The 25,945-nt window shown below is 39.4% G+C and overlaps 1 protein-coding gene across 6 annotated transcripts in view; it reads right to left on the bottom strand.

Moving 5' to 3' along the window:
* Nucleotides 1-21,109, bottom strand: part of RPRD2 (regulation of nuclear pre-mRNA domain containing 2) — a 102,401-nt gene extending 81,292 nt beyond the window's left edge. For all 6 annotated transcript variants that reach the window (XM_045544923.1, XM_045544924.1, XM_045544925.1 and 3 more), the window contains exon 1: nt 20,318-21,109. In XM_045544923.1, the coding sequence (XP_045400879.1) occupies nt 20,318-20,522 (205 nt within the window). In that variant the 5' untranslated portion in view covers nt 20,523-21,109. The remainder of the gene's footprint in view (nt 1-20,317) is intronic.
* Between the last annotated feature and the right edge of the window lie 4,836 nt (nt 21,110-25,945).

The following is a 25,945-nucleotide window of genomic DNA, read 5'->3' as shown; positions in this document are numbered from 1 at the left end:
TTGTAGAGGCAGAGTTTCTCTCTGTTTTATTTTATTAATATATTTATTTTGAGACAGAGTCTCACTCTGTTGCCCAGGCTATAGTGAGTGCCGTGGCATCAGCCTGGCTCACAGAAACCTCAAACTGCCGGGTTCAAGCAATCCTCCTGCCTCAGGCTCCCAAGTAGCTGGGATTACAGGCATGCGCCACCATGCCCAGCTAATTTTTTCTATATATGTATTTTAGATGTCCATATAATTTCTTTCTATTTTTAGTAGCTCTTGCTCAGGCTGATCTTGAACTCCTGAGCTCAAACAATCCTCCTGCCTCAGCCTCCCAGAGTGCTAGGATTACAGGCGTGAGCCACATACCTGGCCCAGAGTTTCTGTCACACAGGCTAGAGTGCAGTGGCGTCATCACAGCTCAATGCAACCTCAAACTCCTGGGCTCAAGCTATTCTCCTGCCTTGGCCTCCCAGAATGCTAGGATTACGGGCATGAGCCGCTGTGGCTGGCCTAGATTACTTATTTTTTATTGTGTCTGTCCCACTTCCTTATCAAATGTTAGCCCCATAAGGTCAGAAATCTTAATGTATTCACTGATGGATCCAAGTGGCACATACTAGGCACTCAATAAAATAAGTCACACGTTTAGGCATGTAGTATTTTCATTACTGTTTAGTGCTATGTATTTTTAAATTTCTACTATGATTTCTTTGACTCACAAGATATTTGGAAATGCATATTTTAATTTCTAAAGTATAACTGTTTGTCTTGCCTAAGGAGCAAGTACACATCATTAATTGGTTTAAATATTCCTTATTTGTTCGAGAGTACATATTTTTCAATTCTGGACCACAGAGTTCTCCTAGTATGTGAGTCCATTAAATCACATGTGATATAGTACAAATTGTCTCTATTTTTACAAATCTTATATCTGCTTAAACTATTAATTATTAAAAGCTGCGTTTAACTCTCCCACTAGGATAACAGAGCTGATAAATTCTCCTTTTCATATACCAATGTTTGCTTTATATATTGACCTTACTGGGTATATACACATTTAGAACTGTTGTATCTTCCTAGTGTATTGAACATTTGTCATTTTAGGACACTCTTTATCCTCAATAATGTGGGATATATTTTTTTGTCTTAAACTCTCATTTATCTGTTAATACAGTTACCATAGTGGTATGTTTTTGATTGTTTTTGGTTAGTAACTGCACTTTTAACTTTTCCATCTTAGATATATCTCTATATATAGCTAGCTTTTTTTTTTAAATCTAAACTGACCATACCTTTTAACTCCCAAGATTATTATGTGTCCATTTAATTGTGATTGATATATTTGGACTTGTTTCTGTCATTTTATGTTGTGTTTTTTATTTGCCCTGCTTTTTCTATGCTTCATACTTCTCTATTCTCCTTTCATCCCTCTTTGAGAGGTTTATTTTTTTTAATTGTTTTCTCCCTTGTAGTGGCTGGAAATCATATATTCTTTTAATTTTTTTTTTTTTCTTCAAGACAGGGTCTCCCTTCGTCATCCAGGCTGGAGTGCAGCAGATCGATCACAGCTCACCGCAACCTTGAACTCCTGGGCTCAAGCGATCCTCCCACCATGAGTAGCTGGGACTAAAGGTGTAACCTACCATACCCAGCTTGGAAGTTATAAATTCTATTTCTACCCATTTAGTAGCTACTCTTAAAGATTTATCACATATACATAACAAAGTCTCAAGTTAATATCTTAAACACCTTCCTCCTGCCCCCCAAAAACAACTATCTTAGAATGTTTTTAATTCAAATCATCCTCTTCTTGAGCTACAATATGTTGCTCAGTATTTTTGTTCCGGATTTGTTTTTACTCCACTAATTAAACATTATTTTATACAGACAACATTACTCTTATAGCTACCCATTTATATGCTCAGTATTGCATTTTATCTCTTAGACCTTCTTCTGGGCTTACTTTACTTTTCCTGAAGCATTTATCCTTTTAAAGTGAAGATCTGTGGGTTTCTAGCTTTTGTTTTTGTGGAAATGTATTTTGTCCTTTTTTTTTTTTTTTTTTTTTTTGAGACAGAGTCTCACTCTGTTTCCTGGGCTAGAGCACCGTGGCGTCGCGTCAGCCTAGCTCACAGCAACCTCAGACTCCTGGGCTCAAGCAATCCTCCTGCCTCAGCCTCCCGAGTAGCTGGGATTACAGGCGTGCCCCACAATGCCCGGCTAATTTTTCTGTATATATTTTTAGCTGTCCATATAATTTTTCTATTTTTAGTAGAGATGGGGTCTCGTTCTTGCTCAGGCTGGTCTCGAACTCCTGAGCTCAAACAATCCGACCGCCTCGGCCTCCCAGAGTGCTAGGATTACAGGCGTGAGCCACCGAGCCCAGCCTGACCTTATTTTTAGAAAACAGGCAGGGCGCGGTGGCTCACGCCTGTAATCCTAGTTCTGGGAGGCCAAGGCGGGTGGATCGCTCGAGGTCAGGAGTTCGAGACCAGCCTGAGCAAGAGCGAGACCCCGTCTCTACTAAAAATAGAAAGAAATTATCTGGCCAACTAAAAATATATATACAAAAAAATTAGCCGGGCATGGTGGCTCATGCCTGTAGTCTCAGCTACTGGGGAGGCTGAGGCAGAAGGATTGCTTGAGCCCAGGAGTCTGAGGTTGCTGTGAGCTAGGCTGACGCCACGGCACTCACTCTAGCCCGGGCAACACAGCGAGACTCTGTCTCAAAAATAAATAAATAAATAAATAAATAAATAAATAAATAAATAAATAAATAAATAAATAAATAAATAAAAATAGAAAACAGTTTTGCTAGGTAAACCATTCCAGATTGATAGCTGTTTTCTCTCTATCCTTTGAATATTTCATTCTGATGTCCTCTGGCTTCCATTGTTGCTATCAGTCTGTCATTCCTTTGCAAGCAATTAATAATCTATAATTATTAATTTGTGCATACATGGGGTGATACTTTCACACTAAGAATACTGTCAGGCACAGTGGCTCACACCTATAATCCCAGTACTTTGGGAGGCCCAGGCAGGAGGATCACTTGAGGTCAGGAGTTCAAGACCACCCTGGGCAACAGAAAGAGACCCTGTCTCTACAAAAAATTTAAAAATTAGTCGGGCGTGGTGGCACATATCGTAGTCCTGCCACTCAGGAGGCTGACATGGGAGGATCACTTGAGCCCAGGGGTTTGAGGTTACAGTGACTACACCACTGTCCTCTGGCCTGGGTGACAAGAGTGCCTCTAAAAATACTATTACTAATAATAATAAAGGGACATTCTTTTTAAAAAAACAAACAAACAAACACATATCCTTTCCCACTATTTTTAAGAGCTTCTCTGTCTTTGGTATTCTGCAAAATGTTTATGTGTAGACTTCTTTTTTTTTTTTTTGAGACAGAGTCTCGCTGTGTTGCCCGGGCTAGAGTGAGTGCCGTGGCGTCAGCCTCGCTCACAGCAACCTCAAACTCCTGGGCTTAAAGCGATCCTACTGCCTCAGCCTCCCGAGTAGCTGGGACTACAGGCATGCGCCACCATGCCCGGCTAATTTTTTCTATATATATATTTTAGTTGTCCATATAATTTCTTTCTATTTTTAGTAGAGACGGGGTCTCACTCTTGCTGAGGCTGGTCTTGAACTCCTGACCTCGAGCGATCCACCCGCCTCGGCCTCCCAGAGCTAGGATTACAGGCGTGAGCCACCGCGCCCGGCCTGTGTAGACTTCTTTTTATTTAACCTCCCTCATATACATGCTTCTTGTATTTGCTTATTCACATCTTTCATTAATTCTTCAAATTTCTCAGTCATTATTCCTTCAAATATTGCCTGTTTTCCATTCTTTCTGAGACTTCAATCACACATATGTTTTAGGTTCATTATATCCTTCCCGTCAACTCGTTTCTCAGCATTACATTCTGAGAAATTACTTTAGATCTTTCAATTCATGAATTCTCCCTTTGCCAATGGGCTAACCTGCTGTTCAACCCATCCACTAAGCTTTTAATTTCAACGGTTATATTTTTCACTTCTAACTTGTCATTCTTTTTCAAATCCGCATAACTACATATGAGAGTCATTTCTTGCTATCTTTTAGAAGATATATTTTATTAATTTAAACATTTTATACATGGTTATTTTATATTTTGTATCTTATCATTCCAATAGTTTAAGTCTACCAAATCTTATTCACACTGGCTTAATTCCTTTTGCTTGGTAATTCTCTTATTACAAGCTGAAATTTTATTAATTTTACCTCTGGGAATTCTTTTTTTTTTTTTGAGACAGAGTCTCACTCTGTTGCCCAGGCTAGAGTGCCGTGGCGTCAGCCTAACTCACAGCAACCTCAAACTCCTGGGCTCAAGCGATCCTTCTGCCTCAGCCTCCCGAGTAGCTGGGACCACAGGCACGTGCCTCCATGCCTGTGGAAGGATCCTGCGAAATATCTGGCCTGTCACATTACTAGAAACAAGTCTTCCCATTCACCTTTCAGACCACTACAGTCATGCTCCTTCCCCACAGTAAACCTTCTCTTCTCTTTCTTTCTGAGAAATCACTTTGTTTTGATCCTCTCCTTTCCCTAAGAAATCTTTTCTTGCACTAAGTCCTGAAACTCTGGTGTTCCCGGGGTTCTTTCACTGGCCCTATTCTCTTCTCTTTTAATACACTGTACTTTGAAGTGCTCATCCATCTAAGCCCATATGCTTAGCCTTAGACAGTTGACTCTTAAACAACACAGCTTTGAACTGTATGGGTCCACTCATATGTGAATTTTTTTCAATAAATATGTTAGAAAATTTTTTGGAGATTTGTGATAATTTGAAAAAGCACAGATCAATCATATAGCCTAAAAAATAAAAAAAAAGAAAAAGGTCTGTCATAAATTCATAAAATATGTAGACCATAGTCTATTTTATTATTTACTACCATAAAATATACAGAAATTATAAAAAGTTAAAATTTATCAAAACTGATGCACACACTCACAGACTGTACATGGCACCATTTGTACACGGTACCATTTGGAGTCTAGAGAAATGTAAACAAATGTAAAGATCACTATTAAATCATAACTGCACAAAATTAACTGTAGAACATACTGCACTACTGGAATAATTTTATAGACACCTCCTGTTGCTATTGCAGCAAATTCAAGTGTTGCAAGTATCCACTTAAAACACCATGTCAGGCTACTCATCTCTGTGTGAGTGGTTTATCTCTCCAATAAATTCCATTTAGCAGTAAAAAGTGATCTCTTACAGTTCTTGTGTATTTTTTCATCACATCTAGTGTAATACCATAAACGCTGAATAACACCACGTGATCTATATGAAGTGCCACTAGTGATGCTGGAGGCACTCCTAACAAGCAAAGTCATGACATTAGGAAAAAAAGTTGAATTGTTTGACTGAGGTCTGCAGCTGTAGCTGTCTGCCATTCAGACAGATGATTCATCTTATAAACAAGACATAAACTTACAGTATTGATACATACAGTACACTACTGTAAGTGTATTTTCTCTTCTTTATGATTTTGTTAATAATATTTTCCTAGCACCTCTTCTATTATCCTGGATACAGCTGGAGCCCATTCTACTAAGTGAAGTATCACAAGAATGGAAAAACCATCACCACATGCACTCACCATCGAATTGGTATTAACTGATCAACACATGTGCACATATAGTAGTAACATTCATCGGGTGTCGGGCAGGTGGGAGGGAGGTGGGGGGAGGGGTATATTCACACCTAATGGGTGCAGTGAGCACCATCTGGGGGACGGACACACTTAAAGCTCTGACTTGGGTGGGGCAAATGCAATATATGTAACCTAAACATTTGTAACCCCATAATATGCTGAAATAAAAAAGAAAACATAAATAAATAACATTTCCCTTTCTCCAGCTCACTTTATTGTAATACAGGACATGATACATACACAAAATAAGTGTTTATCAACTGTTTATATTATTATAAGGTCAACAGTAGCCTACTAGTAGTTAAATTTTGGGTAGGCAAAAGTAATATGCAAATTTTTGACTGCATGGGGGTCAGTGCCCCTAATTCCCATTGTGCAAAGGTCAACTATAATTCCCAAGTCTGTATCTCTAGCACAAACCTCCCTCCTAAATAATAATATAGTAGTTATAAACATATTTCTTCAGTCAGACCTAGTTTCAAAGTCCAGCCCTATGTCCAACTGCATGACTCTTTCAAAACACTGCTTTTCTCATTTATACACTAGGATAATGTTTAATAATAGTACCTGTCCCTTCAAAAGTTGTCTTCAAGATTACATAAGATAATACACGTAAAATTCCTAGTGTAGCATCAAAAACATAATTGCCAATAAATATTAACCAATGTTAGGCTTGTAAGCACTATCTAAATGGCTCATTATTGGCGGGGTGCAGTGGCTCACACCTCTAATCCTAGGATTCTGGGAAGCTGAGGCGTGAGGATGGCTTGAGGTCAGGAGCTCAAGACCAGCCTGAGCATGAGCAAGACTGTCTCCAAAAAAACCAAAATCACCATTTATTACAGCTTTTGTGCATATGGGTAGTTACCTTTTTCTTAAGAGACGAGGGTCTCACCATGCTGCCCATGCTGGAGTACAGTGGCTATTAACAGGCAAGATCATAGCCCACTGCAGTCTCAAATTCCTGGGCTGAAGGAATCCTCCTGCCTCAACCTCCCCACTAGCTGGGACTTTGAATAGGCATCACCACACTCCACTACTTTCTTCTAAAAATACTTAACCCCACCCCTCATATCTTAAAAATCATGACTTTTATTCATTCTCTTTGTCTCTTCCATTCTCACTTGACTATGTATGTGTACCTCTTGGTTGTTACTCCCTGCTTCTGATTCTTTCATACTTTTATTTGGCATGCCTTCTTTCACTTGTTTCACATCTTTTTTGAAAAGCTGAGTTTCCTCCATAAAGCCTTTCTTACCATACACAAATATAAACTGGGACTTTCTGCTCTGCAACTGGAGATTTCCTAGAAAAATTCACATTAACAAAGCTTCTGAAAGAATGTTCCAAGAAACATTAGTCACATGAGATACTAAAAAAGAGAGGGATTCCAAGGTCAAGTAAGTTTAGAAAATGCTGAATATCCTATCCCACATCCCTCCTGGAAATTCATGAAGCATTTTATTAAAGGTACTAAAGTCCAACTGCATGAAAGTAGGTTTAACTTTAATTTAGTAGGTGAAATCCTGAACTAAATATCACCACTTTTGTGGGAAATGCTGCTGTAAAAAGCATAAATTTGTACTGTTATTTTTGTTTACTACTATGGTATATTTTCTCTGTATCTTACCGTATTTGTCAGTTTACATATGTGCTGCATATGACAATCTGAGAAACCTAAGAGGATAGAAACGAATTTTTAACCTAGTTGATACCAAATATAGACTATGTATGTGAGGATGCCCTAGAAATGGATTTCAAAGGCTCTTCACTTTTTAAGAAGTTCCATTATCAGGTTTTTTAAATGTTTGCATTGACCTTTCAAAATGTATCCTAATATAAAATTTTCTTTTAAGAACATCTTAAATTTAAATTTTAAAAATTTAAATGAAAATATGATTACTTTTGGTCTTACTGATCGATCCTACTTCAATTTTTAGAAACCCCTTGCTTTCTGCTATTTATTTTTAAAAATCCAGTGACACCAAGGATACTGCCATCCCTTTAAAATCCCTTCACTGAGTTTGCATTTTTACATTAGCACAATACCTATAAAAACATGAATTCTATGAATATCTGGAACTGCTATGTGAATAAATACTTGAAATAATCAAAATAGATAAACAGTTTCCAAATGATTTGTTCTGGTATTCACTAGTATTAATAAGAAAGGACTAAAAAATCCATGTTCACTCCTTTGGATTACTAACCTTAAAATTTCACATAGGGTATGCAGGATTAATTTAAAGGTTAAGCAGACAAGCCTGAATGAAACATGGTATGATAAACGTATACTGTGACTGCATTTAAAATGACAGTAGCTGGCTTTGGATGAGGTGGCACATGCCTGTAATCCCAGTTACTCGGGAGGCGGAGGCAGGAAGATTACTTGAGCCCGGGAGTTCAAGACCAGCCTCAACAACATAGCGAGATCCCCATCTCAAACTAAATAAACTAATTAATTACATAAAATAAAATGACAATAGTTACCATTTGTTGAGCTTTCTAAATGTCAGGTAGTTTGCAAAGCACTTTATATGAATTAACTTATTTAATCCCACCAATAATCACATAAGGTGAGCTATAGTATTATTATCCATATTTATAAAGGCTTTTAAGAGGTTAAGTAGCAACTATAATATCTATTTGAATCCAAAGCCCATGGTGTTTTGTTTTGTTTTGAGACAGAGTCTCGGCTCTATTGCCCTGGCTACAGTGCCGTGGCATCAGCCTAGCTCACAGCAACCTCAAACTCCTGGGCTGAAGCGATCCTTCTGTCTCAGCCTCCCGAGTAGCTGGGACTACAGGCATGCGCCACCATGCCCAGCTAATTTTTTTTCTCTATATATTTTTAGCTGTCCAAATAATTTCTTTCTATTTTTAGTAGAGACGGGGTCTCGCTCTTGCTCAGGCTGGTCTCGAACTCCTGACCTCAAGCAATCCACCTGCCTCGGCCTCCCAGAGTGCTAGGATTACAGGCATGAGCCACTGTGCCTGGCCCGTCTTTTGTTTTTGTTTTTTTTTTTTTTTGAGAGAGGATCTTGCTATGTCATCCGGACTAGAGTGCAGTGGTCCAATCACAGTTCACTGCAACCTCAAACTCCTGAGTTCAAGCAATCCTCCTGCCTCAGCCTCCCAAGTAGCTCGGAATACAGGTGTATGCATCATGCTTGGCTAATTTTTTTAATTTTCTGTAGAGACAGGGTCTCCCTATTGCCCAGGCTAGTCTTGAACTCCTGGTTTCAAGCAATCCTCCCGCCTCAGCCTCCCAAAGTGCTAGGATTACAGGCATCAGCCACCACACCAGGCCCATGTTCTTCATCAACTATATAATACTATATGTCTCCCTATATATGTAAATCTAACAAAAAACTGTATACTATATCAAGAGTTCTCAAAGTGTGGTCTGGGGTCAGACTTAAGAAAGATTCATTATTGCCCTCTTCTAGATGCTGAGGATACATCGGTGGACTGAACAAATTCCCTGCTGTCATAGGCTTACATTCTAGTTGTGGGTAAAGGGGGACACGCAACTCAGTAAATAAGCAAATAAACAAACAAACAAACAAACAAGGCAGTATGTTATGAGAAAAGCTATGAAGAAAATTAAGAGTGATGTGTAAGAAAATGATGGGCAGGGGAAAATGGGTGGACTCTTTGGCAAGAGCCATAAGGTGGTTAACCTATAAGGAGAGGACATTTAAGCTAAGATCTGAAAGGCAAGGACATCAAGGGAAATTTTTCATAGGGCTAAATTTATGTAGTTTGAGAGCTTGAGTTTATTCTGAGATAATGTCCTTCCAACACTTTTGGTATTAAAATATAAACTCTTTTACAAAGTGATAGTTATATAAAACGGTAGTTATATAAAACGGTAGTTAGTGATGATATAAATGATACTGTATTTTTATGTCCTTTTTGGCAAAATAAAAGGTTGGCAAACTTATGATCTCACAAATGAAAAAATTAACTGGTTGATAAAGTCTTGAAACCACTGGGCAATATTAAGATGATAAACAATGGATATGTACATTGCAGAAACTTGGCAAATGTTTTACATTACAAAGCAATGGTTCTCAAACCTTTTAGTTTCAAGATCCTTTTCTACTCTTAAAAATTATTGAAGATCCCAAAGAGCTTTTGTTTATGTGGGCTATATCCATGGCTATTTACTATATTAGAAATTAAACCTAAGAATTAAAGAATATCTATTAACTCATTACAAAGAAATTCATTAGTTAACAGATTTTATTTTTTAATTAAAAATAACTATATTTTGCAAAACAAAAATTTAGTGAGGCCAAATTATTTTACATTTTTGCAAATCTATTTAATGTCTGCCTTAATAAAAGACAGCTTGGTTCTCACATCTGCTTCTATATTTAATGTATTGCTATATATGAATTAATGAATTGCTTTCAAACTCTTCAGTCCAGTGAAATCATCAAAACAGACAGGCACAAGGTTCTTTTGGAAACTTTGTATTATCTTTGTATTATATACACCACATTGTCTATGGAACACCATAAATACCAATACACTCTGAAAGACACTGGAAGCTATCAAAATGTTAAAGTGTATGACATTATTTTACCTCACTCAGCCTTCAAGTAATTCATTTAGTATCATTTATAATGTATATTATTTTACCTATCACCAGTATAATTTTACAATACATCATTAATAGATTTACTCAGTAATAAAAATTATATCATGAATTGCTATATTATATGACATCATATGATAACTCAGGAAATGTAACTAATAGCTATCAATAAATCTATTAGTGATATGGTTGTGAAGTTAACTACATTAATGACTAGAAATTTAATAAAGAACATTATCAAATAATAAAGTACCTGTAAGCAACTCAGGCTTTGAAACTACTGTATTTCTTTTCTTTCTCCCACTTACCCTCACCTTCTGCCTATTTACAAAAAACAAAACAAACAAACAAAAAAAAACAGCAGCCAGGCTCAGTGACTCATGTCTATAATCCCAGTACCTTGGGAGGCTGAGGTAGAAGGATTGCTTGAGGCCAGGAGTTTGAGACCAGCCTGGGCAACATAGCAAGACCTCATCTCTACCAAGTTGGAAAAATTAGTTGGATATGGTGCTCTGCACCTGTAGTCCTAGCTACTTGAGAGGCTAAGGCAAGGGATCAGTTGAGCTCAGGAGTTTGAGGTTGCACTGAGCTATGATGATGCCACTGTACTCGATCCCATGTGACAGAGTGAGACCCTGTCTCAAATAAATAAAACACAAAACAAAATTAAGCTTACATTTAGCCACCCTAAAACCAGGTATGGTTTCCTTTTCCTACACTATAAATGTTCTGACAATTTCCCCACCGAAATAATCAATTAACATCCCTGAGACTCAGTTTATAAATTTTTAAAGTGGGAATAATTCATACCTTGCAGAGCTGAAATCATAATTATAGGTAATATGTAACTATTAAGTATGCTCAATAAACAATACCTACACTCCAACCAAAAAGTGATACCTCTTATAAATTATGTTATAGAATATACAAGTCATACTATCATACTTTCCAGAACCAGTCAAAATATTTTTGTTCAATTCCTATCTTAGCCAGGCATGGTGGCTCACGCCTGTAATCCTAGCACTCTGGGAGGCCGAGGTGGGTGGATCGCTCGAGGTCAGGAGTTCGAGACCAGCCTGAGTGAGACCCCGTCTCTACTAAAAATAGAAAGAAATTAGCTGGACAACTAAAAATATATATAGAAAAAATTAGCCAGGCATGGTGGTGCATGCCTGTAGTCCCAGCTACTCGGGAGGCTGAGGCAGTAGGATCGCTTAAGCCCAGGAGTTTGAGGTTGCTGTGAGCGAGGCTGATGCCATGGCACTCACTCTAGCCCGGGCAACAAAGTGAGACTCTGTCTCAAAAAAAAAAAGAAATTCCTATCTTAGCTACCAAATGTTACGTCCTTATAATCCCATCTCTCATGAGGCGCCCACTACAGTTTTATACTGAGCAAGCACTCACTATTTCTAAATTCACTTTCTGAATTCTATATCTTTGTACATAGTAACATACTATAAAAGAACTCTTAATTATTCAATAATACTGGCTGCCTCCTGGGCAGAGAGAACATCATTTAAAAAAGAATACATCATGTAACACTTGCAAAACTATCATGATGCTAAAGGAACACAAAAACAGTTCAGGATCTACTCTGGCTTTTTTTTTTTCTTTTCTTTTTTTAAAATAAAAAGTGGTAAGTTAACATTCCTAACATTAAAAGATCCTTGTTCCATTCACAGTGCAACTTTTACTAAAAAGTAATAAAACAAACACTGAATCTTCCTGCTAGTGGGCTCCAAAGAACTAGAAAGTATAGGTAAGTGAAATTAATCACAGAACAGTGAAGTGGAAGAAGAGAGATGAGGGAGAGATAAAGGCCACGCCCAAAACTACTAGTAAAATTTAAAGCTAGCATACCAAATATTTCATTTCTTTCATCAAAGAACCTCTATTTTAATGCTTTTCTAAAAATAAGGGACTAAGAAGAATGAGATATTTTTTTTAAAACTATCTTTATTTTAGTCAGAAAAGCTTTAATGTTTCAAAGCACAGATGGAACTGTTGCCTTTTCCCAAAAGGAGTAACTAGGTTCTACTACTTTCTCCACAAGACGTACATTTCTCCAATGTTCTATAATTAAAATCTGTGGGGGCAGAGGAATCTGAAAACACCAACTACTTTGTTTCCTTCACAAACAGACAAGAAAGTCAGTCAAGCTGGTTTGTACAACATTGTTGAGTTCTTGGGTACTTTTTACTAGGGTCTCCGAGCTCCTTCTACAAAACAAACCTCATGTATCCTTGGTTCTCAGACAGCTTAAATTTTTAATTGACCGAAATCTCCCCTTTGGACTTTTTTTTAAGAGATAGTCTCATTCTGTCACCCAAGCTAGAGTGCTGGAGTGCAGTGGCGTGATCATAGCTCACTGTAACCTCAAACTCCTGGGATCAATCAAGTGATCCTCCACCTCAGCTTCCCAAGTAGCCAGGACTACAGGCACGTACCACCATGCCCACCCAGCTGATTCCCCCCCTACCATCTCCCACTATAGAGATGGGATCTCACTATGTTGCCCAGGCTAGTCTCCAACTCCTGGGTTCAAGAGATCCTCCTGTCTTGGCTTCCCAAAGTGCCGGGAACACAGGCATGAGCCACCACCTTTGGGCTTTCTAAAGTACTGCTATACCTGTTCTCACTTTCAAGATGACAAAGAAAAGAAAGAACACGGTCATGCCAAAAAGGGCCGTGGCCGTGTGCAGCCTAATCACCACACCAACTGTGCCCAATGTGTGCCTAAAGACAAAGCTACAGGCGGGGCATGGTGGCTCACACCTGTAATCCTACCACTCTGGGAGGCCGAGGCAAGAGGATCGCTTGAGCTTAGGAGTTTGAGACCAGCCTAAGCAAGAGTGAGACCCCGTCTCTACTAAAAAATTGAAATAAATTTGACCGAGCAACTAAAAACATAAAAAAAGATTAGCTGGGCGTAGTGGCGCACGCCTGTAGTCCCAGCTACTGGGGAGGCTGAGGCAGGAGGAATTTGAGGTTGCAGTGGGCTGTGATGACCCCACTGCACTCCAGCCAGGACAACAGAGCAAGACACTGTCTCAAAAAAAAAAAAAAAAAAAAAACCCACAACAAAAAAACCCTACAAATTAGTTCAAATCCCTCCTCTGCTCAAATGGCTTCCCATCTCACTCAGAATAAAAGCCAAAGTCCTTACAATGCCTATAAAACCCTTGATTTGCTCCTATCCTGCTCCCCAACATTGTCCACCATAATCTTTGAACTTATCTGCTAATCTCCATTTTAACTACTACTTTCCAGCCACAAAAGCTTTCTTGCTGTTCCTTAACCTCACCAGGCACACTCAAACCTCAGGACCTTTGTATTTTTCTGTTTTCTTCTTGAACATTCTCCCCTAACAACCTCATATCTATATTGCTTAATACCTCACACCTCCCTACTCAAATGTCACCTTCTCAGTGAGGCCTTCCCCTTACCATTTAATTTAAAACTGCCAGGACAGGCACAGTGGCTCACACCTGTAATCCTAGCACTCTGGGAGGCTGAGGCAGGAGGATCGCTTGAGCTCAAGAGTTCCAGACCAGCCTGTGCAAGAGTGAGACCTCATCTCTCCTAATAATAGAAAAATTAGCCAGGTGTGGTGGCATGCGCCTGTAGTCCCAGCTACTCAGGAGGCTGAGGCAGGAGGATCCCTTGAGCCAGGAGGTGGAGGTTGCTATGAGCTAGGCTGACGGGTGGGGCACTTTGTTTCAAAAAAAAAAAAAAAAGAAAAAAACCAAAACCAAAACAAAACAAAACCTGCCTCCACAACACTGTATTCCCCTTCCCTGCTTTGTAGTTCTCTATAGCACTTATCACCTTCTAATACATTTAATATTTTACTTATTTAGTTTGTTATCTGTTTCCCTTTACTAAAGTATAATAAGCACTGTGGGGGCATTATGTTTTCCTGCTGTATTCCTAGTGCCTAGACAGTGCTTGGCATAATCAACAAATATTCAAAGCACTGAATGTAAACTAGGGGCCATAAAGAGAATTCATCTTGGAATTTAAAGAATCTGTATCTAATCCACCTGTATTACTTATTTGCATACATATGATATGTGATTAAAAAGCTTTATGACTTGTTCCTTCTCCACTCCCAGTGCTTCACTTGACTAGCCTTAAAAAAAAAAAAAAAAAAAGCTTTATGCCTATGGCAGTATTGTTATACTCTGTTTAGCCTACATACCTGCTACAAAGGATAGATTACAAAGAAAGTAAACAGTTAAAGGAAGAGCTACATTTCAGAGACCAGAGCTACAGAAAATGGTCTCAGGCCCTCAGAAGTAGAATATCAAATATGAGATAGCAAGACTGCATTCCCAGAGAGCTGGTTGTTTAAAGAGTGTGGCACCTCCCCCTCTTGCCATGTGATATGTCTGCTCCCCCCTCACTTTCCACCTTGACTGGAAGCCCCCTGAATCCCTCATCAGAAGAGTGAAGAAGCATCTGCTGGCACCATGCTGCTTCTGCACAGCCTGCAGAATCATTAGCCAAATAAACCTCTTTTCTTCTAAAAAAAAAAAAAAAAAAAGACCACATTCCCCATTCCCCCATCTCACATGTTTTGCCACCAAAACCCCTTTATTATTTAATCTAAATGAACTTCACATTTAGAGAGGTTTTTATCTAGAAGACAGCTAGAATAATATGTTCAGCCTGTTTTCCTTTTATTAATCAAAAACATAAATGCTTATCAGAACTTTAAATCAGCACAAGATAATCAGTTTTGCCAGAGAGGGGGAAAAAAACCACAAGAATTTAAAATCTCAACATTCTAGTTAATCTATGTGTCCTAATTGTGAATGAATAAGCAAGTTATCAAAGGTTTTCTGCATTGTAGAAAATATTTATGAATAGGAAAGGCTGTGTAGTGTAGTATCTAAGAGTGCACACTCTAGATCAAGAATGCCTGGGTTATAATTCTGGCTCTACTAATTATTAATATTAGCTCTGTAATCATGGGCAAGTTATTTAACCTCTTGGTGCCTCTGTTTTCTCATCTGTAAAATGGGAATCATAATACCTACCTAAAAAGAATTATTGTGAGGACTGAATGAATTAATGGGCGTAAAATGCTTAGAACAATGCCTGACCCATAGTAATCACTCAACAAAATTGACTATAAAACTAGCTTCAACTTCCGCCTAAGGATCCTGGGATACAAACTGAGAAACTATTGCCATAGATCAAAAATGGTAACTGTACTTTGCAAATTCTCTGCAATAAATAAATCCTGTATGAAAAGATTTTTTTTTCTAGTCCATGTTTATATAACAGTCTATTTTGTGGGAAAAAAACGGATTGTACTGAGATTTGCTTCAAAGTAACAAGGCAGAGAAGGTAAAAGGGATAGATGAAAACAGACTGTTAAGTTGATAACTACTAAAGCGGAGTGATCGGTAGTAAGGCGGGGTGTCATCACCTTCCTATTTTTGTATATACTTAAGGTTTGTATCAAAAATAGCTGAAGGGAAACCTTATTAGATTGTATGCTCTATAAATGATGAGCAATTACCCTTCTAGTTTTCCTGTAGACACTCACTTAAATTCTACCACCTTCTAAAACAGACCAAACCATTCTAATGGTTAGAAAAAAGACAAAATGAAGATATCATGAACACAGTATTTTCCATTTTGTCCTAGTAGTTTTTCAGAGCACTTGCTAATTCACTGCAGAAAGACTGGTCTAATTCATCTCTCACAAACATAATTACCAGCACTGCGCCCAAAACAAAATACTGCTGTAATTATTGTGAATACTCAGGATCCTCAGACTATCCATATCATCATCAATAATAAATAATTTGAATGTTTTCTATGTGATTGACCTAAGCTAAAATGCATGCATTATCTTCTTAAATCTAACACCAAACCTATGAGATCATTATTATCCCTACTTGTACATGAGAAATTGAAGCTCACAGTTTTAAGTATTTTGCATAGTGTCACCCAATATTAAGTGATGGAGTTAAGATCCGAACCTAGGTCTAGACCGGGCGTGGTGGCTCATGCCTGTAATCCTAGCACTGTAGGAGGCCGAGGCAGGAGGATAGCTTGAGATCAGGAGTTTGAGACCACTCTGAGCAAGAGCGAGACCCCGTCTCTACTAAAAATAGAAAAAATTTTTAGCCAGGCATGGTGGTGTGCGCCTGTAGTCCCAGATCCTCAGGAGGCTGAGGCAGGAGGATTACTTGAGCCCAGGAGTTTGAGGTTGTTGTGAGCTAGGCTTGACACCATGGCACTCTAGCCCAGGCAACAGAGTGAGACTCTGTTTCAAAAACAAAACAAAACAAAAATGAACCTAGGTCTAATTCTAATTTTTTTAAATTAAGCTGAGTGTGGTGGCACGAGCCTGTAGTCCCAGCTACTTAGGAGGCTGAGGCAGGAGGATCATTTGAGTCCAGGAGTTGGAGGTTGCAGTGAGCTATGAAGGTAACACTTGCATTCCAGCCTGGGTGACAAAAGGAGACCCATCTCCTTTAAAAAAAAAAAACAAAAAACGAGGGGGAGGAAAAAAGTATAGAAAAGATAATCTGGTCAACCTGCAGATCAACTTCATGTAAGTCATATCCTGAACCTGCCTATAATTTCTTTCACTAAATTATAAATGTTTCTTTCTGATAAACAGAAATAAAAACAATTCTGTTCCTTTGCTCCTTAAGTTCTTGATTAACTATTAAACAACGTTATATTGTCAAATATTCAAATATTTACTGATGCTAACTGTATGCCAAGCACTGTTCTAGTTGCTTGGGGATACAGCAGCAAACAAGACACAGCTTTATCGACTGGTGGGGAGAAGACAGACGATAAACATGTAACAAATAAGGTAATTTTATACTGAAAATAAGGTGATGTGATAGCAACTGAAGGGACCACATGAAATAAAGTGATAGAGAAGACCTTTCTGAAGAAGTTAATATTTAAGCTTGGATCTAAATGATGAGAACAAGGCAGAAATTAAACAAGCCTGAGAAGGCCAGGTGAGGAGGCTCAAGCCTGTAATCTTAGCACTCTGGGAGGTCAAGGCAGGAGGATCCCTTCAGGTCAGGGGTTCGAAATCAGCCTGAGCAAGAGTGAGACCCTATCTCTATCAAAAGTAGAAAAAAATAGCCAGGCATGGTGGCACGCACCTATAGTCCCAGCTACTTGGGAGGCTGAGGCAGGAGGATTGCTTGAGTTTGAGGTTGCAGTGAGCTATGATTACCCCACTATACTCTAGCCAGGGTGACAGATTGAGCCTCTGTCTCTAAAAAAATAAGTAAATAATAAATACATACATACATACGTACATACATACATAAATAAGCAAGGCCTGAAAGACAGGCAGAGCACATGGTACAGGATCTTGTAGACTACAGTAAATGAAGTTTAGATCTTAACATCTGTTGCAATGGGATATCACTGGAGGATTTTAAAGCAGAGGAATGACACCTGTTTATGCTACAGAAAGATCATCTTAGAAAATGATGGTAATGAATGCTAGTCAAGCAAACTAAAAGAAGCCTCAATAGAATCAGTAGAACCTATCTATGGAGTCTACCTTCAGGGAGGTTCCTTACCTTTTCTAAATTACTTCCTTTAAAGTGAACAAAAGTCTCTTATTATACATTATAAAATAAGAGATAAAGTAAAAATATTTCTGGAAAAGCTAACACAGTCACTTAAATTTACACCGAGGGTCTAAATTTAAACCACTAAATAACGGTTATCAGAAAAAAAAAAAGAAACAAAAGTGGCATCAGGAAAAATGGACAGAAAGACTGGGAATACCTAAGACGCCTACTTCACAATTTCGCCTGAAGCTCAAATTTTGCCAAATTCAAACTAAACTAAGTCTAACTGTACAGAAATACGAAATTAAACGAAAACGAAGCCCAGTGCATAAACTATTATATTTTCATTCTGCCCTTCACCACTCTGCTGAATATTTCTCTCAAAGGCCCTATTTACGATTAGATAGACGATGTTCATTAAATGTAAATACAAAACAACTACAAATTACCATTAACCATTTTAGAAAGTTAAATTCCATACCACTAGAAAAGCAACATCAAGGTTTTAGAAAGCTAAAGCACTTAACTATATAAACTATATAGAATGCACTTCAAAGAATGTATTGCCTTCGTAGAGCAACCATTTTTTCACTCTTAAGATACCAACAAAAGAAATAAGCTCAAGCACAATATCAACAGTAGAGGCAAAAAAATTCTGGCTCCAGTATATCTTATTATTGCTGACTAGAAAAAATATTGTAATTGTCACTCATGATACCCCAAGGCAGGGATGGGAACCAATCTATTTTTGCAAATGATGTAACCATACAGTTAACACCAGAGCCCAAAGGTGAGAAAATGTAAAATGCTTGCATAATTTAGTAAAAATGTTTTAAAACTGGATGGAGAATATGTTCTCAAGCTCACATTAGTACTGCTTGCTCTCAGTCGTGTACGAAGTATATTAAACATTATTTTACAAAGTTAATGGTAAAGTCAAATCCTAAGTCCACCATTTTACTGAATAACCTTAAGCAACTTAACATTTCTGAGCCTTAGTTTCCTCATTTGTAAATCAGTGATTAAACAATCTACTTCTCAGTAGATCTTAAGGTATATTTTAAGATATAATGAGATGGCTGAGCACACAGCAGATACTTAACATGTGAGAGTCTTTGATAATGACTATTAGCACACTCGATATTGCACATTCTAATTTTACCTTTTGGCAAGAAAGTAACTATTTGGTCTACTATTGGTAAATACAGGTAATCTTGTCTTGTCTCTAATAACTAAACATTATTATTCAAAGAACCACAAAACATCTCTCCCAACAACTTTAAATACAAATGGTTTGAAGCTTGGAGCCTACAATTTTGCAAGCTTTATCTATTTGTTCCCCAAAAGGTAAACAAATCAAAATACTACAGTGGCAATGGCAAAAGTGGAAAGAGAAGAAAGAATAACTGGATGAACAAACTAAAATTCAAACAGATATACCTGGAGTAAGGGTTAACCCTTTCTTCCCAGCAGGAAGCAACAGTGACTTCTCCACACTTCATCCTATAAGATTTGTGAACTCTTTTGCAAACAATCCATGTTTTAACAGACCTCTTTTTTGTAGTAAAAGAGGAAAAGTGGAAAAATCTCCAGGATGAATACAAAAAAAAAAAAAGGCAATAACGGGAAAGAGTACTATATATTCAAAAAGCACATTTCCTATTTTGATTACCTATGAAATGAAACTCAATTTTGTTAAAAGGTATTTCAGGTAGTTAAAAAGTAGCCGGATATGTTTTATATTTTTAAGGTATTAGTGAGGACACTGACTAGAGTACCACAGTTGTTTCTGGTCAGTATTCACAAAATCTGTATTTCACTGCAGCAAACAACAGGTACAGGGAAACCTGGTGGTCGCCTGAGATCTGTGCAGAGCTCATGTTGCTTCTACTTAACATTTATCCTGGTGAGACCCTCCTTACTACACATCACAAGTTTTAGGTACATTCATCCACATAAGGCCCTCCTTATTACACATCACAATTTTTAGGTCAGCGGAAAATACAGAATGGTCCAACATATTCCAGCGAAGTGGCTGGATTTACTGCTGCTTACCATAGCTTGTCTACCATCAGGAAACCCAGAAATTATTAACACATCAAGGCCTCTATGAAATAAACAAATAAACGGACGCCGACGATTTCCGTAAAATCAGCAACATACCTTACAAGGTTCTGAAATGAAAGAATATGTAAACCTCTATGGATCTTGGCCCAACGGCCCAAGGTCACACGAAGTCAATGGCTTAAAAATCCAAGAAATGAACCTCCTGAAGTTCAGAACAACCCCTGGCTAGGAATGGAGTCTGGGTTTAGCAACACCCGGTCAGAGCTTTAAAGTGAACAACCCAAACTAAATGCAGTGACTCCGTGGGAAAAGCCCAAGCGTTTCATGCCGTATTTCCTTCCATTTCCCTCGTCTTCCCTTCCCTAGTCACCCCCAACACTCACATCTCCGGAGCCACTTCATCCAATGGTAGACGATAGTACTGTGGTGTTTCTTGTTCTCTATACACCAAGACGACAGGCCTTGAATGGACTCCATGGTGTTGGTTACCGACTGGAATTTTCGATCCAACGAGGACTCCAGAGCCCCTGCCGAAGAGGCCGACGAGGAGGAGGCCTTACTGCTGCCTCCGCCGCCGCCGGCCGCCATCTTCCCGGTTTGCACAAGCGCTGCTGCTCCTCTGGCGGCCGCGGCGGCGGCGGGAGCGGGCAAAACAATCACTGCGAGTGCGTGAAAGCCGGAGGTGGGGAGGGAGGCCAGGGGGTGGGGGTGGTGCACGCGCTAAGCTCTTCTGGAGGTACCGACGCGAAGACCAGTTGCTGGGCACGCTGGCGGCTCCTACACGCTGCAAGGAGGGGCTGCGGGTTTCGAAGGTTTATCAATATTGTTAAAGGGGTCGTGTTTAAACCAGTCTCTAATCAACGAAGAATTACGCGGAAAACAGGACCTGCAAAGCCTTTCAAAACGCCTGGCCCCGAAACGAATGGTTTTTATATTCTTCGGCTCTCAACGCTGAGGCCCTTCCCCACCCCTATCCCCACAATCCTGTGAGCCAAAGCGGGCGTTAATATATTAAATTTAATACTACCCGACTGCCCCTTCAGTTGCAGAAATTTTTCTCTCTCCTTTAGATTCTCTAGCACAGAAAAGGCCCAAAGCTACCTAGTCAAGATTTTTTTTGCAACGCAATAGCAGCAAAGGAACAGCAACAGTATCGCGCACGCGCTGCTTGGCCCCGCCCCTCGGTTCCTTCCCAACCTTGAAAGCAGAGGGAGGCGTGATGGCGGGGCAATCTCACCAATCAAGGGTGGAGAACGGGAAGCGCGCGCAGAAGCTCGCAAGGCCCAAGGGCCAGGGAGGCGCTTCGATTATTTGTGCGCCTGCGCAGCAGATCAGCGTGTAGCGGGACCGGGAGGGAAGGGTGAGCGAACTGGTCAAACTAAGGAAAGGTTAGAGGGAGGGGCTGCCTGGCTCCTCCCTGCCCCGACTTTTTGCTTCCTAGCTGGGTCGCTGTCTTGTTGCTGTTCAGATCCCACAACAGGGCCGGAAAATTCCCACCGCCGAGAGGTCACTATTAGTCTTTGGCAGCGGCAGCAGCTGCTGTCGCCGCTAACTCCTTGGGGCACCGACGCGGGACAAAATGGCTGGCAGCCATCGTGCTACACCACAAAAGATGCGCATGCGCTAGCTCCAGCGAGCCATTCACTACGCAGGCAGGCTCGTAGTCCGAACACCATTTCGCGGTCCTTTTGGACCATACCATTCATAGCCGTTTGACCATTTGGATGGGAAAAGGAAATAAGTGAGGAAGTGAAACGAAAAATTTTCCCGTAAAATTTTCGGGGCAAGGAGAGAGTAAATGGCATAACCTTCCCAAGTTATGATACAAGCTTAAAATTGCACAATACGTTACAGGTTACACGAGCCTTAGATCTATTACCTCAATTAGCACAGCCTCAAAATAAGCATTCCATTGTATGTGCCTGCCCTAGGTAAATCCTCTGGGCAGATTTGGTGGATCCGATGTTCCCACTGAACACATGCAATCGTATTTTAATTATGTCTCCCCATTAGACTCATGTGGGGGCAAAGAAGCTGTTTTGTCAAGTTCACATCTAAGTCTACAAAAAGTTGTTGCACATCCTATGCCAGGTTCTATTTTAAACATTGGGGAGTAACAGAAACACAAAATCCGTTCCCTCTGGGGGCTTAGTGGCAGGAGTCCACAAACAAGTATATTTCAGACAGTAATAAATTTTATAAAGAAATATGAAGCATAGAGAAGGGGTGTCACACACCAGTATATGAATGAGAATGGTGCTACGGTGACTCAAGAAGACTTCTTCAAGGAAATTGATACTTGCTCTGAACATTGAAGAAAAAGGTAAACAAGCAGATATGGGGGAGAGGGAGTGGAACATGCTGGCAGAAATAAGTGCAAAAGCCCTAAAACATAAATGTCTTGACATTAGAGGAAGAACAAGGAAGCCAATATTAAATAAAATTTATAGGAGGCTATTGGTTTGGATTGTGTTCCACTAGGCCCAGCAGACCAAACCAAAATAAAGTTATTCATGCTAAAGTTCCACTCCACCAAGCCAAAAGTAAGATCTTTATCTTACCTTCCAGGAAATCAGGAGAGAGAGAGAGAGAATAACCAAATCACCGAGCAGGCCAGCTTTAGCCAGAATGATAAGGAAATCCCCCCTGCTTTAACCTTTACAAGAAAAGCAATTTTAAAATGACCAACTCTTTTTGTTTTGTTTCTGCTTTCTTCAGCCGTTTTCCGTATATAGAACCAACCCCTGCTCACTCATTGGAACACTCTTTCTAGAATGAGGTGTTGCCCAATTCTAGAATCACAAATAAAAGCCAATTAACATCTTTAAATTTGTTGTTATTTTGTCTTTTGACACCAGTGTGTCTGGAAGACAGTAAAAGGGAACAAGTGGTAGAATATCAGGTTTAAGGGGTGAAAGGAGAGAGTTTACGTGGGGCCTTGTAGGCCTCTGTAAGAACTTTGGCTTTTAACTCTGAAATGGAGAGCCCTTTTAAGCAGAGGATTTTTAAGCAAAGAGGTTACATGGCAACCATCCTGTAATATTTTTAAAAGATCACATTGGTTGGTATGTTGAAAACAGATTTCAGAGCCAATAGTTAGGAGGCTATTGCTATAATCCAGACAAGGAAATGATGGTGGCTTCCATCAAGGTGGTAGCAAAAAAGATAATGACAAATGTTGTCAGATCCTGGATATATTTTGAAGTAGAGCCAAAAGCATTGCTTGTGGATTTAAGTGAGGTATGAGAAGTTTTTTGACCTCAGCAACTAGACCAGTGTTTCTCAACCTTTTTTTCATTTTTTCTAAGGACTTTTTTTAGATATTTTTTTCCTACTCCTCCCAATCCCTATGATATTTTAATGCCACAGATATACTGTGTATTTGTTTATGTACTGTATATATCAGTGCTTTACACAAAACAGAGTAAGCATGAAGCATAAGCATACTCTTTTTATTCAGTAAAGAATAAGCAAAAATTTTAAGTTTAAAATTAAAAACATAAAAGCTATTAATATTTCACTTAACTAAGCTTTAATGTAATTTATTTACCTAAGTTGTAATTTGTCAAATTACCTATGCAAATTAGCAATTTATATAAATATATAATAGCAATATAATCTTTTTTGAGACAGAGTCTTGCTCTGTCACCCTGGATAGAGTGCAGTGATGTCATCTTAGCTCACTGCAACCTCAAACTCCTGCCCTCAAGCAATCCTCTTGCCTCAGCCTCCCGAGTAGCTGGAACTACAGGTGTGCACGATGCCCAGCTAATTTTTCTATTTTTAGTAGAGATGGGGTTCTTGCTCTTGCTCAGGCTGGTCTCGAACTCCTGAGCTCAAGCAATCATCCTGGCTCAGCCTTCCAGGGTGCTAAGATTATAGGTGTGAGCCAGCAAGTACAGCCCATTTAAAAAAATATATATATCATTCAAAAGTCACATCTCTGAACAGCCATTGAACTCCAGCCTGGGTAACATAACTAGACCTCATCTCTCTCTTTTTTTTTTTTTTTGAGACAGAGTGTCGCTTTGTTGCCCTGGCTAGAGTGAGTGCTGTGGCGTCAGCCTAGCTTACAGCAACCTCAAACTCCTGGGCTTAAGCGATCTTACTGCCTCAGCCTCCGGAGTAGCTGGGACTACAGGCATGCGCCACCATGCCCAGCTAATTTTTTCCATATATATTTTAGTTGGCTAGATAATTTCTTTCTATTTTTAGTAGAGACGGGGTCTCGCTCTTGCTCAGGCTGGTCTCAAACTCCTGACCTCGAGCGATCCACCCGCCTCGGCCTCCCAGAGTGCTAGAATTACAGGTGTGAGCCATCGCGCCCAGCCTAGACCTCATCTCTTAAAAAAAAAAAAAAACCTTGGCTGGGCATGGTGGCTCACACCTGTAATCCTAGCACTCTGGGAGGCCACTCTGGGAGGCCGAGGCGGGTGGATCGCTTGAGGTAAGGAGTTTGAGACCAGCCTGAGCAAGAGCGAGACCCCGTCTCTACTAAAAATAGAAAGAAATTAGCTGGCCAACTAAAATATATATATATATATATATAAAAAATTAGCCAGGCATGGTGGCGCATGCCTGTAGTCCCAGCTACTCGGGAGGCTGAGGCAGTAGGATCGCTTAAGCCCAGGAGTTTGAGGTTGCTGTGAGCTAGGCTGATACCATGGCACTCACTCTAGCCCGGGCAACAAAGCAAGACTCTGATTCAGAAAAAAAAAAAAAAAAACCTTAACTGAGTACAGTGTGCATTATTTAGGTGACGGTTACACTAAAAGGCCAGATTTTACCACTGTGCAATATGTTCATGGAACAGAATGCATATGCACACCGTAATTTATACAAATTTTAAAAAGAGAAAAAAATTTAAAAAATCATCATTCAAAACTATTATTTTTCCAAGAAAGTAAAACAGTTGAAAAATTAATTTTTTTAGAGATGAGGGTCTGCTATGTTGCCCAGGCTAATCTCAAACTTTTGGGCCCAAACAATCTTCCTGCCTAAGCCTCTCAAAAGGAGGGCACTAGATAAAAAATCTGAAGTTCATGGGAGAGGTCTAGGTGGAAAACATCAATTTTAGAATTGTCAGTATATATTACATTAGAATCCCTTAAAAAAAATAAAAGGGTTGGATATGATGGCTTATTCCTATAATTCCAGCACTGGCCTATAGGGGGCTGAGGCAGGAGGATCACTTGAGCTCAAGAGTTCAAGGTTGCAGTGAGCTATGATCAAGATACTTCCCTCCAGCCTGGGTGACAGCAAGACCCTGTGTCAAGAAAAAAAATTTTTTTTCATATATACAGAGACACGAGATGGAAGAGGTCACCTACGAAGTGAGTACAAATAGGAAAGTGGTCCAACGATAGAGATATAAGGAGCAACTTGCAAAGGAGATTGAAAAGGAGTGAGTACGGAAAGGAAAACCCAGAGAATAATATTCTAAAGGCCAAATAATTAAAGTGTATCAAGAAGGACGAAGTAATAACTGTTGTGTTAGGTATTGCTGTGTAGGTTGCATAAGGACTGAGATAACCATTGGATATGGCAAAATGGTGATCATTGGTGATCTTGACAAGAGCTGTTTCCAGTGAAGTGAAGTGACTGGAGAGGAATCCTTAGAGGACAAAAAGTGGAAATATCACAAATAAGACAACTCTTTTAAGAAATAAAAATGCTCTTATAAATGGGAGCACGATTTGGGGCTGAAGCTGGAGGGAAATGTGGGATCAAGGAGTTATTTATTTTTCCACGATGGGAGATAATACATGTTTGTAGCTGATGCAAATGATACATTAGAAGGGGAAAATTCTGTTTCAAAGAAAAAGAAAATATTGGTACAGGATAGAAATGGGATAATTAGTGGATTGATTTCCTGGAGTAGGTGGGAGAGGATAGGATGAAGTGATAGGTCTATAGACAGTTCCTTTCTTGTAACAGGAATGTAGAGAATCTAGGCACAGATGCGGGTAGGTTGGTAGATTTGGTGGTGAGCAGAAGCTCTTCAATCACTT

The sequence above is a fragment of the Lemur catta genome, chromosome 3 (genome assembly GCF_020740605.2).
Source record: "Lemur catta isolate mLemCat1 chromosome 3, mLemCat1.pri, whole genome shotgun sequence".
NCBI lineage: Eukaryota > Metazoa > Chordata > Mammalia > Primates > Lemuridae > Lemur > Lemur catta.
The sequence above is the reverse complement of the archived record's forward strand: the minus strand, read 5'-3'. Positions and strand labels throughout refer to the sequence as shown.